This window comes from Peromyscus leucopus, chromosome 3 (genome assembly GCF_004664715.2).
Source record: "Peromyscus leucopus breed LL Stock chromosome 3, UCI_PerLeu_2.1, whole genome shotgun sequence".
Classification (NCBI taxonomy): Eukaryota; Metazoa; Chordata; class Mammalia; order Rodentia; family Cricetidae; genus Peromyscus; species Peromyscus leucopus.
Window position 1 is genome coordinate 102,407,355 of NC_051065.1, and position 15,024 is coordinate 102,422,378.

Genomic DNA, 15,024 nt, shown 5'->3' on the forward strand with positions numbered 1-15,024 from the left:
CTAAAGCCTTCCAAGATACTGGAATATGCTTTGGGGGAAAACTACCAGGATGGCCATGGTGAGGAGTAAAGGCCTCAGAAGCTCTGGAGTGGAGGGCAAGGAGTGTGCCTACACTTGAAACTGGGACAAGAGTGTGCATTGACTTCCAGAGTGGTGGGGAAGCTAGACCATGTGTCCTGTGGGAACTGGGACTCAAACTAAGGAAGACCCACCAGTCTAGAGAGGCAAGCACAAGCCTTTCTGGACAGTGCCTAATGGCTTGCACCGTAGACGGCCTTGAAACCTGTGTATTCCTCGGTGCGTCATCAAAAATGGGGAGTGAGGACGAAGCTCACAGGCAGAAAGGAAGACCTGAAACGTGGAGGCAGAGATGATTCAGAGACCTTGCCCGTCCCAAGCCCGCAGCAGCCTCAAGGCAAGCCTCACATTTGGTGGCATTGTGTGTGCCAAGATCACCCAGAGCCCTTCATGATCTGAAATAAAACTATGTGAGGTCGCTCGATGGCTCAGATCATAAAGGCCTTGTTCTTCCCTGCTTCATTTGCACAAAAGCTCTTGTTTGAAAAACCCTGGCCTGGGGTTGGAGCCACCCTGCTTGAAGGAAATGAGTTTTCATCAAATATTTACAGTGACTGTATCCGCAGATGCAGGAGAGGAAAAGAAAGAAAGCAAGCTTGGAAAGGCTAGAGAGAACGGAGAGGTGGCTGTGGGAAAGGCAAGCAGCAAGACAAAAAGGAAGGATTAATTAAAGGCTTACAGACCTCCTGAAAGCTTTGAGGTTTATCATCCCTGGTCACCAAAAGCCCCCATCCATTCCTGCCCAGCGATGGCCTAGCAGACCCCCAACAACACTTTCGCCGCCCTTGGCCACAAGGTGGCACTCTTTGGACTGTCTTCCCCTACCAAAAAAAAAAAAAAAAAAAAAAAAAAAACACTAAGAAGGAGGGGAGAAGGGAGGGAGCAAAGACACCGCTCTGCCCCAACCAAGAACAATTTGAAAACCCACCCCATCATACTTAAAATCTAGGACAAAGAGCCGTCGGGACGGAACTGCTTCGACTGCAAAGCTTCAAGCTTAGCCTGGGAGCGGCCTGACGGCCCGAACCCAGCAGCTCCGCTGAGCAGAGCGCCCTGGGGTCCCTGAAACCCGAAACCCCGGCGCAGAACCGGCGGAAACCAGAGCGAAACCCTTGAACTTTTCTGGACAATTGCTTCCGGGCGTTTCCAGGGAGCCAAGGGACCCGACGGGAGTCCCGGGCCGCGTATGGCTAGCCCCTGAGGTCCCGCGGACGCAAGAGAGGCCAGCGCTCCATCTGTAGCATGGACCGCGCGGGGCGCCTGGGCGCGGCCTGCGGGGACTCTGTGTGGCTGCGCTCGTGCTCGTGTGCGCCGGACACGGAGGACGTCGCGAGGATGGGGGACCAGCTTGCTATGGGGGATTCGACCTCTACTTCATCCTGGACAAGTAAGTGCCTAGAGGATGCTGCTCTCCAGCGGGTGGTCCCCAGGGCGCGCCACTGCTGGACTCTGGTCCCCAACTGCGGGCTGTCCGGTCTGCTTTGCCTACTTTTCTTGCTGTCCCTGGCCCCAAGAAGGATGCAGTTGACTCTATTTGTCTGGCTTCTCACCTTGGTGATAAGGGATTGCAACCAGAAGTAGAACTTGCAGATACTTCCAAAGAGGCAAGGGTACTCTTCAAAGCCAGCCATCTCCTTTTACAAATGTCCGGCCACAAAATACAGTCTTTGTTCTCCTGGCTTGATGCCTGATGACCCGGGGTATTCAGTGGAAGTCCAAGTCACGTATTCTCTACCTCTGGGATTCCAACTGGTCCTTCGTGGGGACCTCAGCCTTGTAGGGGGCTGAGTACCATCCCTGCCCCCTACCCTATAGACAGATGCCAGGCACTCTGCCCCCTTCCGCCTGAGTGGAGTCAACCTAAAATGCTTTCAGATACTGGCAAATGTCCTCAGCGTCCTTTGCCTTCAGAGCTGAGGTGTAGGTAAATTTGGGCTGTTGGCTTTTTGACTGATGGGCTGCCAGGGAAGCCAGCATGATTGGCCTCCTGACTAAAATGGACTTTGCTTAAGGGAGAACTGAGTTACGACCAGTTCAACACTTTCCAGATCCCCACAGGGTTGCCAAGCCGCAGTCACTCAAGTCCGCTTCATGCGCTCTGCTGAAAAGCAGCTACAACAATAAAAGGTCCCTCAAGATCCGGGCTCCTCAGATCTGCACCAATGCCAGGAGAGGCGCTTGCAGTACAGTGGTGAGGAGATGAGTTTCACAGACTGGAAAGTATTTAGGAGTTGGAACAAGAGTCCTGAAAAATAAGCTGGCCGCTGGACACCAAATGTGCTTCGCAGTTGCTAGGGTTTGGTTTTTCCGTAGAGGCTGTTTTCAACTCCAGATTCTTTGGATAAAAAGTGAGGTCTCTTCCTTACAGATTTACGAGAGAAGGTGGATACTTAAAATTCAGGCCCAGGCTAAGAAATGGAAAATCTTTTGTTGCTTTTAGCAGGTGGGAGCTAGAGCTCCTGGGTCAGAGAAACTCTGGGACTCTATCTGAAACCAAAGGTGCTCACAGCATTGTGCTCTTTTAGGAAGATTTTGGGGCGGGGGATGCATCTCAGTAGGATGCTTGCCTAGAATGCCCAAGCCCTGGGTTTGTTCCCCAGCACCACAGAAACCAATAAACTCAAGGTGGTGGTGGTGGTGGTGGTGGTGGTGGTGGTGGGTGGCGGCGGCGGCGGCGGCGGCGGCGGCGGCGGCGGCGGTGGTGGTGGTGGCTGCGGCAGTGGCCACGGCGCATGCCTGTAATACTTGGCAATAGGGAGGCGGAGACAAGAGGGACCAGGAGTTCACAGTGATCCTGGACTCCTGGGCTACATAGTGAGTTTGAGGCCAACCCAGGTTACCTAAGACTCTGTCTCAAAAGACAAACAAGCAAACAATAACAATAAAAACCATAGCATCACAGGTTCCAAGGAACTCATAGGGAAACTTGAAACTTGAATAACAACATCCACAACAAAATCACCATTCCCACAGAGGACTACTGTCTGGATGCTGTGAACATAACCAGGTGTTCCTAAGTCTATAATTTGAACTGAGCTTTTGATCCGATTTATAAATTATTTTATTGAGATGATGAAAAACTTTAGCAGAATTATCTTAAAATTATTTCTGAGAGGGGACAACCAAGTCAAAAGGTATAAAACATTTTTGGAAAATAATAATGAAGACAATTTCTCAGCAGACACTGAAATACATTAGCAGGAAAATTAATGAAAACTGTTTGGTAAAGTTCAAAGCATACGTGAACAAAAATAGAAAAATATATAAGTACCTATGAATTCTTAGGGGAATGAGTTCATCATTTAAAAAAAAATTCTTTGGCAAATGGTGACGAATATCTGTGTAACCTCAGGTTTACATCTTATGGAGAATGACAGGAACACAGAAGCCATGAAGAAGAATAGAAGGAGATTTGAATATATAAGCACTGTGCTCTTCAGGGGGTGAAAAACAGCATAAGTGAAGTATAAAAGCTGAAAAGTTCTTTTGTGATCTAATTTACTCTCTGAAGTCTGGTCTTAGTGTGGAAAAGCTAATTAGAAAATAGCCTTATGTCATAATTTCTGAAGAAAAATATATGTGAAAGTTAATACACAAACAAAAACATTCTGTTTCCCTAGCAATTAAAGAATGAAAAAGATCAAGCAAGATACTGTGCTTACTAGGTTGGCAGAGGTTTTTAAAGCATTATAGTGTCCAGTATTGGCCACCTGTGTCTTGTCTTGCTAAGGATGGTGTAAACTGACGATCTTTGTGGACTTGAACTGCGTGATAGAATTTTCTAGAAGGTCAGGAGTGTTCTGTGTTCCTGCTGTCCAAAACAGTAGCTACTTTCCATATGTGGTCACCATGCAAATGAGGACGTGAACTTTTAATTTTGTTTAAATAGTCACATGAGGCTGCCATGTGAGTGATGTGAGTGAGACGATGCTTTGACAGGAAGTATGGCGTGCTTTTAACACAGCTAAAGATCTTCTTTTCTATCCAAGTCCTTATCTTCAAAAAAAAAAAAAAGAAGAAGAAAGAAAGAAAGAAAAGAAACCCTGCCAAAAAGGAGCCCTTACTGTGTGTCTATGGTAGTGCGGTTTATAGTAAAAAGCTGAGAATTACCTAAATGTCTAACAATGAGATTTAAGTAAGATATGAAATATGCAGAGTACTGTATATCCATTGCAGATTGTGCATGTTTGCAAGATATTTTAGGAGAAATATGTAATACTTATACTATTATGTTTCCAAACATTCTGTGCATTCCGCCTTTGTAAGAAGTGAGCCCAGGCTTGATGCCAACACTTGGGAGACCAAGGCCAACCTAGGCTAAGTAACTAGATTCCCACCTCAGAACAGAGCTACCCCCTGCATGTGCATGTCTGGACTTATTATTATAATAGAGTTCCTCTCTAGAAGATAAGAGTTTTAACTTCTAAATTTTCAAATTTCTCTATAATAAAAATACCAATGATTTTGAATCCTTTTTCTGTTTGTTTCTGTCTGTTTTTTCGAGATGGGTTTTTTTGTGTAGCCTTGGTTGTTCTGGAACTTGCTTTGTAGACCAGGCTGGCCTGGAACTCGCAGAGATCTGCCTGCCTCTGCCTCCTGAGTGCTGGGACTAAAGGTGTGCACCACCACACCTGGCAACTGTGAATTCTTAAGGAATGTATGGAGAGGGGCTCTGGCCAGTGAACTGAGTTCCCAGCCCCTCACTATTTATTAAGAAAGAAGCCATCCCTTTCACATTTAAGTCTAGGCCTCTGGCTTCCCATCCTTGTCTTTCTGGGGTATTTTTGTGCTGAATGAAAAGCTTGCTAGAACTTCTACATTGTATATACGCCTCCAGCTTGTCACCCACGACCAGGGAAATTGATGTGATTTGTAAGTCCAGAGCTGGAGGACGGGCCACCAGGCAGGCATGGCAGACGGGCCACAGGGTAGTCCCTGCAGACCAAGTCCTGTGTCCTGGAAAGGAACTCCCCAGACACTTCTGTGCATCACCAGACCGCAGCAGAGTGGGAAGGGAAAGAATGCTGACTGGGTTTGTGCTCGGGCTTCTGAGCCCCTTGGCTGCTGGGGTGCTAGCTACAGGCAGAACCGTGGGTCACAGGGAATGGAGTCTGCGGCCACTCTCCCCTCCCCTGCAATTCCCTTCCCTCCTTCAGTCAGTTCACTTTTCTGTGGCATTACAGCTCGGCTCACTTCAGCTTTGAGCAGGATGCATCTCTGGCCTGGAGGGAGCCCAGATTATATAGTTAATGGAACGTCATGTTTTCGAAACCAGGAGCAAAGACTGTATAATGATAACCCAGAACACCACAGTAACACAATAGGGCGTTATTAGGGGCTCTGGCAGCGGGGCTGCACAAGGCTTTACACTGATGGAATTTCATGTTTATATAAACATGCTTTTCTGGTTAGAGTTGGGAAGAGTAATTTGCTGGGAATTCAATCAGGGATTTGAAAAGTCCGATTTGGAAGGCCGCTGCTCAGAGACCAACAGAGCTTCTTTGAAGTCTTCAGGACCCACCGTGGACACGGATGGACTTTCCCTTCTGGCGGGGGCCTCTGTCACGGCAATGTGCATATCTATGCCACGTAGTCATCTTCCTCATGTAGAGGGAGAAGGCGGATTTTTCCATCTCCAGTCTCAGGGAAGTGCTGGCCATGATACGTGTGCCATAAAGACTTCAAAAATAGAACACTCGAGAAGAGAGCAGGGGTGAGGGGTGGGCCTACGGGGGAGACTTACTCCACCAATGTTTCTGTCTCCTTTCCCCAAACAAAGGAAGCCCATCTTGCCACTTTCTCAGACTTCCATCTGGTGTTCTGAGGTGTGCTAATCTGCAGGGCTGTGGGGGAGTGTGGCACCCCAGGGACATGGACACGCAAGTAATGGATACGGACAGATATTTGTCATCCTAGGCTGGAACCTCCCTAGGTAGAGTATTGGGTTTTTTGGCAAACGACCTGGGTTCCCAACGATTAACTTACAAAGGAAATTTTGAAAGTCCAAATTCAGGTGAGCTTTCCAGCCTCATGTGTTCTCACCAGGGTCCGAGACAGCCTTGTCTAGGAGGTAGACAGGAGGGTCCCTATATTGTAGATGGGAGAAACTTTAGTTCACCACCACTACAATCAGGACTAGATCTTGACAGAGCAGCAGAGCAGGATCTTGTCTGCTCCGGCCTCCCAGCCTGGCCGGTTCTGCTCCTCTCTACTCTGTGCTCTTGGGCTGTAATGAGAAGCACATGGCGGTAGAGCCAGCAAGATCCAGTAGGCTCCAGAGACTGAAAATCCCTGCACCATGATTCAATAAATCATGGAGCCCAAGCAGTTAAGACTGCTTACTTACGGAGCAGCTGCTGGACCGCTGTGCATCAGCTGCCACTAGTGGGAAATTCGCATGCTCCTGCCTCCCCCCTCTCACCTCCCAGAGACCTGGGGCTAGTGATTCACACTCTGGGGTGTGATCAGTGCCTCGGAGTGTTCTGCCCTTTAAAGGTCCAATAAGTCAGTGGTTTGTTCAGATTGAATCTGATGGAAAGGGGGAATTCAGGCGTGCAGATGTGTCAGGGCGCACGGATGGAGCCCGCTTTCTGCAAGGCCTTGGAAAGTCGTTTAGGGTAAGGAGAATGCAAAGCTGGCGCCGAGCGAGGGAAGCAGAGAGTGTGAGAGCATCCCTCCAACAAGCTGCAACAGTAACCTCAAAAGATACCAGGACAAACACTTCTCTGCGGCCAGGACTTCATTTTGTTCAAGGGTTCCAGCAGTTTGCTGCCAGGTTTGAAGAGGGCCTGCCGGGCCAGGCGATAGTAGGCAGGACTGTCTACAAACAGAAGGATTTGGTGAGTAGCAGGACAAGAACTAAGTGAGACGCAAGCATTTGTTGTGTGTTTCTCTCTGGGTGAGTGAGTAATCTACCTCTACTTTTACCAAGTAAATGACCTCTACTTTTCCTGACTCTGGAGACCTGGGAAAACTCGGTATTTCCCTGAGAATAGAGTCGGCAGAGGGGGGGGGTGCTGGAAGAAGGCATCTGTCCTATAATTATAACCTGTAATTATCTCCCAGTGTCTAGGGACAAACTCTGGCAGCCCTTGGACAGACAGAGCTGACACATAAATGCAAATTAGACCCACTTTATGCCAATTTAAATGGGTGTCTGTTTTGAGTGTCAGAACAAGAGACCAGATCTAGCACTTGTACTAATTTAACTATTCCCTAACACAAGACAAAGGATATTTGGACATTTTGACATGTTTTTCGGACGTGCCAAGTTCTCATTGAAAAAGTCATTCAGTTTCCCCCATTACGCTTGGCCTATTCTTTTCCTGTAGTTGGCGTAGATGTGTTCTCAATAGTGATGAAAGTGATTGAGGCACTTGACCCCACAATGAAAACCCGGATAACACAGTGCCTACAGCAAGCCATGTCCTGTCCCAGGAGGTGCAAAGAAGGCCAAAGCCGGAAGCGGTCTGGACTGGTGGCCTTTTAGGCAGAGGACATTAGAAGGCCTCTGGAAAGCCAAAGCTGAAGGCTCCAGTGAGGATTTGGGGCAGGGCAGGCAAAGTCAAGTTTAGATCAGCAGGAAAAATAACAAGTGGCTGTCACAGCTCTGCCTGCCTGCCAGGCACTGTGGTATACATGGCGCCTGTCCAAGCCTGTTTAGCCTTTGCAGTCCCCGTAACATCTATACAGTCACCATCACCATTTTACGAGTGGGGAAACTGAAGTGGAGAGAGGCTGGCTGAGACCACTTTGAGCAGTAAAGCCAACCTCAAACCCACGATTTACTGGAAAGACGCAAGACTGAGCAGTCAAGAGACCATCCAATCAGTCAGGGTGAGCTGCATTATGCTGTGATGATAAGCAACCTTCAGGTCTCAGCGACAGGCTACACTCAGGGCTGTCCTGTGAGCTAGGGTTGCTGGAGAGTCCCTTCTCCGTCACAGCCCCCGGGGAAGCAAATGCTGGAGAAGGGAACTGGCTCAGATCCTGCCACTCACAGCCCACTGGCCCACACTGGGCATGTGCCCTCACCTTGTGGAAAGGGACTGAAGAAATGTATGCCAGAGGAAAGAAACACCAGATATGAGTGGGTACTTACTACCTCGACTGCAAACATAATTATACACTCCACTGGCCTGCGTAAGCAAGAACAGCGGCTAAGCAGGATAAGAAGCCAACACATCTGGAAGGGGTCAGTTTGGAGCTGATCTGGGGTATGTTAATCAATCAGAAGTTACTACGAGGTATAGCATTTCAGATCAACCTGGGAGGTGGGGTTACATCTCCTTTCTCCCTTCCCCATTCCCTCCATACTCCAGAGGAAACCTTCAATGCCATGGGTAGGAATAAACTTGATAGTGTGGGAAGAGAAGCGAGACTTCAGACATGGCTCTCTGCCACCAGAGTGTTACAGGAATATATTTGAAAGACAAGAATTTCTCTTTGTGTAGTTGGTGGGATCAAAGGGAATTTGACAGGCTGGACAGCAAATACAGCCCTAGGACACTGAGGCAGCTGAGTTAGGGTTCCCACACAGAGGTGGATTCAGAGTGTGACTTTGAGGGTTTTGACTCCCACCAGTGTTTCTTGATGGAGAGGAGATTGTCATATCCAGTGAGACAGTTTTTCATTATGAAGGAGTGAGGGGTACTTAGCATTCCGAATTCTTGCTATCTAAATATCATAATTCTTCCTGATCATGGTGATAACCAAAATTAATAGACGCCATTACATTTATTTTTAAGAGCCACCTAGGGTTGGTTCCACTTTGTTGAGAATCCCTGATAAAGGTGGTAGAGTACAGCAGCACATGCTAAGCTTGTTGCTTCCGGGGCTGGAGAGATGGCCTCGTGGTGAAGAGCACTTGCTGCTCTTCCAAGGGAATCTGGGTTTCACTTCCAGCACCCACAGGGTGGCTCACAGCCATCTCCAACTCAAACCCCAGAGCTTCTGATGGCCTCTTCTGGCTTCTGCAGGCACTACACATGAGGCACAGACATCCAGGCAGAAGCACACCCCCAACTGAACAAATTCATTACATTTTAAAAAGGTTTGTTTACTCCTATTACCCAAGGATCCATCCCAGCAGAAGTGGTCATGGGTGGAGGTGGGAGTGATAGAGAACCAGTGACCAGTGCTGACCTTGGAAGTGAACATGTCTGCCCAGGCTGGGTCCAGGCTTCACTGGGACAGGCCTTACATTTTACAAATCAGATGATTGTGGTGTAGTTCCCTTAGTCTCACAGTAAGCTGTGAGGCTGAGCGGGAAGACAAGAACAGCTGCCACTCCAAGACAATGGCCTTCCCCCCTCCCAGGAGAACCAACGGTAGCTGAGGCAGCATGCTCCTGAAAAACCGAACTCTGGGGAGAGTCCTTGTTTGGTGACGAGGAAGCCAACATGCTGTGGAGGATGGAGAGCTGGCAGAGCAGGCAGGCTGCTACTTGTCTATTGAGAGCTGCTGGTAGCAAAAGGCCATGGGAGTATACAGCAGGTGACAACTAGTGTTCAAAAGGTCAACCCACCAGAGTCAAGAATTCTGATGGAGGTTTAAACCAAAATGCGGGGCACTTTGGAATTATTGCCTCTTGAATGAATTAACTGTTTCTCGTTGTAGATTTCTTGTGCAATTACAGCTATGATATCTCCCCATGACCATGCATTTTCATAAAATGTGTGTATGTAATCTCATGATTACATCTCAGTCATATGGGCACATATATCTGTGGGTGGTCAGGAAGATGCTTTTCACTTAGCTGTGTGATTTTGATATATAGAAAATATATTGGGATATGCTTCATAGCCGGATCCATTGTCCCATGAGACTGTAGACACTTAGAGTCTGCTTTGTTCCTTCTGCTCAGACTAACACAGAAAATAATAATCTCTCCCCAGTCTAACACAAACTGCACGAATTTAGCTCATATTTATTTCAGAGCAAGTTCAAATTAGACTAAAGGCCTTTGTAAATAGATCATAAATTTAAAACTTTACAGTTATGCATGAGGTCAGAGCCGCAGGTGTCTACCAAGGTTACTAACACAAAACACCCTAAGAAAAGCCTGTCAATTCTTCACTAGCCAAGTCTGCTGATAAAAAGCTATGTCTCAGAGTTTGCTGCACTGGGCACTGCACCCCCTCCCTCAGTCCTGAGACCTTGGAACCTTGCGTTACTATGGTAATGGCTCTGCTCCTTATCGTCTATTCTAGGAAGGTGCTATGACCTTGAGGGTTTTAAAACTTTTCTCAGGATTGCAAGGAGTGTCCTGTTAGAAATGTGTGGATAATCAGGCAAGAGAGGAGCTAAGAATGAGAGCTGAAAAGAAGCTGTAGCTTTAGAGAAGCTAACTTAGAACAATAAAGAGACATGGACTGAATGAGCACGGTGCATAGACTCATTCCTCATCCCTCAGATTAGATCTGTAGCTGGTTGTACAAGTCTTCTTCAGACTCTTGGAGAAAGCTTTTGAGGCTGGCTCCTTAAAGGCTTTTGTTAGTTGTCCACCAGTGATGACAAATCCTATCTTGTACACACACATACAAGCCATGATGCTCACCAACTAGAACAGATCTTGGCTCCGTTTCCATCAAGACTCCAGAGTAAACTGTGCTTCAGTCCTGCATAGGGATAAACCAGGCCTCAATCAATTCACAGGAGCTATGAATGCCAACTTTGGGCTTAAACAGCTCAGCTCAATCTCTGACCAAGCACTATGAACTTGGGGAAATGATTTTTAGAACAGTTAACTTCTCTGATGCTTGGTTACTTCTTGTTAACAAAATAGGCATTAAAATTTATGCTCACAGAAATGTTCCAAGGATTAAAATCTTTAACCAACATTTGGCAAGTGCATACCAGACAATGAGTGGTGGTAATGTTAAAGATGGTGGTGCTGATACTGATGATGATAATAAGGATGATGGTGGTGATACAGTGATAGTGACAGGGTGATGATGGCAGAGATGAGGATGGTGATGATAGTGACAAGGACGATGGGGATAGTGGTCATGATAGAGAGAGTCCATGACAGAGGGATGGTTATAGAGATGGTGATGATAACAGGGATAATTGTCATGGTGCTTGATGGTGGCAGAGATGATCATAATAGTGGTGAGAGTGAAAGAGATGATGATGGTCCTGATGCTGACAGTGATGGGTGATGATAATAGCAATGATGGTAACAAAGATGATGGTCATGGTGGACATAGCAGTGATGACAACATCAGTGGTCATGGTACTGGTGGTGATAACTACCCCTAGAAAAATGCTGTGATCCTCTAACAAGTGATGCCTCCCTGCCTTCAAAGCAATGATCTGGCCAGGGTAGGGTACATATCATATCTGTTTATTTCTCCTCCTCCCCCTCCTTTCCCTCCTCCTTCTCCTCTTCCCACCCCCACCCCCGTGTGTGTGTGTGTGTGTGTGTGTGTGTGTGTGTGTGTGTGTGTGTGTTGGCAGGATCTCATGCAACCCAAGCTGGCCTTCAGCTCCTCCTGACATGCCTACTTCTGTCACTCAAGTACTGGGATTGCAGGCATGTGCCACGATGCCTGGCTGGATTCAGTATTCATGAAGCTATGCTAAGATTTAGGAATTATAAAGATCATGTCCACTTCCCAAGGAACTCAAGGTTCCGTGGAAGAGACAATGCTAGTGAAAACAAGACAATGCTAGTGAAATAGTTTGGGTTGATAGGAGAGGGATTTTTGCAGGCTTTGAAGAGGAGGTGACTTTGGACCAGGAACTTGGAAATTGAGCAACATTTTGTCAAATGATAAAAAAGCAATGTACAGGAAGGCCGAGTGACATTATCTGCCATGTGAGTGTGACAGGGAAAGACCTTAGGAAGAATTTGAATTTTATCCCTCCAATAGGTTTGGAGATCAGTAATTTCTTGCTTTTTTAGGATTAGGAATTTCTGAGAGCAGTGGTGGTGAGCTTGCATCTAGTGGCTGGATATTGGTCACCTGTTCTTGCGGTGGAGATGGAGACGAAAGAGTAAGTGAGTGCAAGAACTGAGCAGTAGGCTGAGTGTGTGGGAGGGAAGCTGCCTCAGGAGGAAGCAGGTTTCCAAACGCTAGAGAACCTTGTCAGGGATGGGGAGAGTCTGAGCATGCTGGGCATTTGGGTGGAAACACTGAGTAGGCGGCTTCATTAGAGCCTTGGAACTAAAAATAAAGCCTTGAATATGGTTAGCCCCAGGGCAGCAGTTGAGAATGAAGGCATGGCTAATAGTGAATATAAAGATAGTGATATAAGGATTTTAAAATGTCATGAATAGGTGGGGTTTGAAGAGGAAGATGGCCAAGGTCCAACCCAGAGGAATTGCCGATAGAAGTTGTTGGCAAAAGAAGGATCTGCGCTCGGCAGAGCCAAGCAGGGCGGTGGGGAGAGGGGCAGTGCAGGGCTGTAGCACTGGGGAAGGAGAGGGAGCAAGCCAGGGGAAGGGTGGTTATCTGGAAATTTGCCTCTGAAGTCATCTCCTCCTGTGGCTCGGATCTCAAAGGATGATGCTTCGGTAAGCGGGGCACTTCAGCTAAAGACCTGGCAGCCATCCGTCCTCACACTGCAACGCCTTGTGTGTATGCACCCACATCTGTGATGGGTCTGCCCCTTTCTCCTGGCCATCATTTTAGCTCGGGGCTCCACCATGTTTACCAGTTCAGTGAACTCCCCAAATTGATCTCTTTTTATACCCCATCCATCTTGTCTTCTGGAACGCTAGTACCAAATCAGTGAAAAACAAAGCAAAACAAAACCCAACAACAACAACAACAACAAAACCCACAAATCTAATCTTGACACCAACTTCCACCCCTCATACATACTATGAACACACTTAAAGCTATTTCAGGACCAAGTGGGAATGCCTTGGTAAAATACTCAGGGCTTTTATTGCTGTGCTCACCATGTAGTTCTCAAGTTCATCTCGTACCACATCCCACACGTCTGAGTGCTATAACTAAGCCACACCTTTAGCTGCGGCACAGTCCTCCGCACCCCATCTCTGCCTAAGTGATGCCCACTTCTCTTTAAGACACATGAGCTGTGGGCTTCTTATGGCCCCCAAATAATTAACAACAATCACCCCTCTGCATCGCATCTTGACTTAAAATCCTTCTCTTCTTCAGAATCTCCCAATCCCAAACAACTCATACCCTCTGACAGCAGTGAGGTGGTCCAATACTGAGGAGAGAAAAATGCTTAGTGTTTATCACGCAACATCTCATCCAGACCTTATCTCTTCCACTGTCCTCTGTTCGTTGATGTAGGACCCCCATTAGTGTCCAGAGGACTTCTGGGGATGGCCAAAATTTATAAGCAGCATCCTGATCAGCTTGCTGTTGTCGCCCTGCCCATAAAAAAACAAGTGCAGGGCTGCAGAAGCTGTTAAGTATGTGAGAAAAGAGTAAGGCATCCCACTTAGAGCTCTAACACTCCAACAGCCCAATAACCAGCAGGGCAGAGTGAGATACAAGGATATCCTTGAGTACATCTGGGATGTGAGGAATCCATGTTACCTAGGTGACCAAACATCCTGACTTACCCAGGAGAGCCTGGTGTGTTTTTGTTGACCTGGTGTAATTAATAGCTTCCTCTTTGTCTCTCAAAACTGGCTCCATTTGGGTTTTCAATTATATGGTGATTGGTCATCAAAGAGGGAGCAGATTGAAGGCAAACCTGTAATTAGTCCTCCACCTTTGTTCTGTTAACGTGGGCAACAGTCAGCCATTGAAAGGCCCCAGTTTTAAGCCTTTCCTCCACAGTTTTAAACCCCGCTCCCACAATCCCATATCAATGTATGGAAATTCTCTATCTTCACAGTGAACTGCAGTTGCACATTTCCTAACCCCACCATGGGGAGGCAGTATTGCATAGTGGTCATGAGCACAGGGTTAAATGCTGAAGACTTAGGGTTTGAAGCAAAATTATGGATTGTAAGGCTAGACTAACTTGATCAAATCCCAAGTCTACCACTTATTGGCTGTGCATCCTTGAAGAAGTTACTTGGCTTCTCTGTAAACTCAGATGCCTGACCTGTAATCAGGGAAATGTATGGATCACGGAGTAGGGCAGGGAGCAGAGCTGGCCACACCCAAAGTGCCAACTGCCATTACTAAATGGCAGTGAATGCCAAGTGCTCAGCTCAGTGCCTGCTGTTTGTAAGTGCTCAGAACACAAGGAGTCTTCGTTATTTACCTCTGTTGATTCCAAAGAACATATTAGGCATGTGTGACTGGCTGAATGAATGAATGAGTGAATGTATTCTGTAAAGAGCCTCAAGAAGATGAAGACAGAGAAGATGTCTTAGCAGAAATCAAGGCATTGGGACCAGGAGAAGATTCAGTGGTACTCACTGTCGGGCCTGACAACCTGAGTCTGAGTTCATTCCTTGGGACTCACAGCAGGATAGAACTGACTCCAACAAGTTGTCCACTGACCTCCACTCATGCACTATGGCATGCATGTCCTCCCACAAATAAGTAAATGTAACAAGCTTTTAAAAATGAAGACATTAATGGCTCTTAGCAGTGTTATTTGGGAACACCATAAGTGCAAAAGCTGAAACGTAATGATGAAAGGGAGAAAGGGAAGAACTTTGGGACTTCAGGGCAGGAAGCTAGACATAGACAACTTCGCCCCTCTCTTGCCCTCACCTAGATATGCCCCATTCCCTCGACAGAGGTCTTGGGAGGTGACTAGGGGAGCCTACATCACATCCGGGGCATGGTGGCACACAAAGCTTGTAGGATTAATGTGAGAAACAAAGAAGATGAGCTGAGTTTGAAAGAGGTCAGCCAAGATCTCCTTTCAACCCTATGGCCAAGTTTAAAAAAAAATAGAAATACTTTCAAAGAGTTTCTTGAACAGTACCAAAGCTGGAAATAAAATCGGAGTAAGGAATAGTAAAGAATGGAACCTGATAGCATGGATGTTTGTATG

General features: G+C 47.0%; 1 protein-coding gene across 1 annotated transcript in view; it reads left to right on the plus strand.

Moving 5' to 3' along the window:
- Positions 1 to 938: 938 nt before the first annotated feature.
- The window catches only part of Antxr1 (ANTXR cell adhesion molecule 1), a 200,140-nt gene continuing 186,054 nt past the window's right edge, over positions 939 to 15,024 (plus strand). The window contains 2 exon segments of the mRNA XM_028853686.2: positions 939 to 1,342; positions 1,345 to 1,465. Of these exon segments, the coding sequence (XP_028709519.1) occupies positions 1,321 to 1,342; positions 1,345 to 1,465 (143 nt within the window). The 5' untranslated portion in view covers positions 939 to 1,320.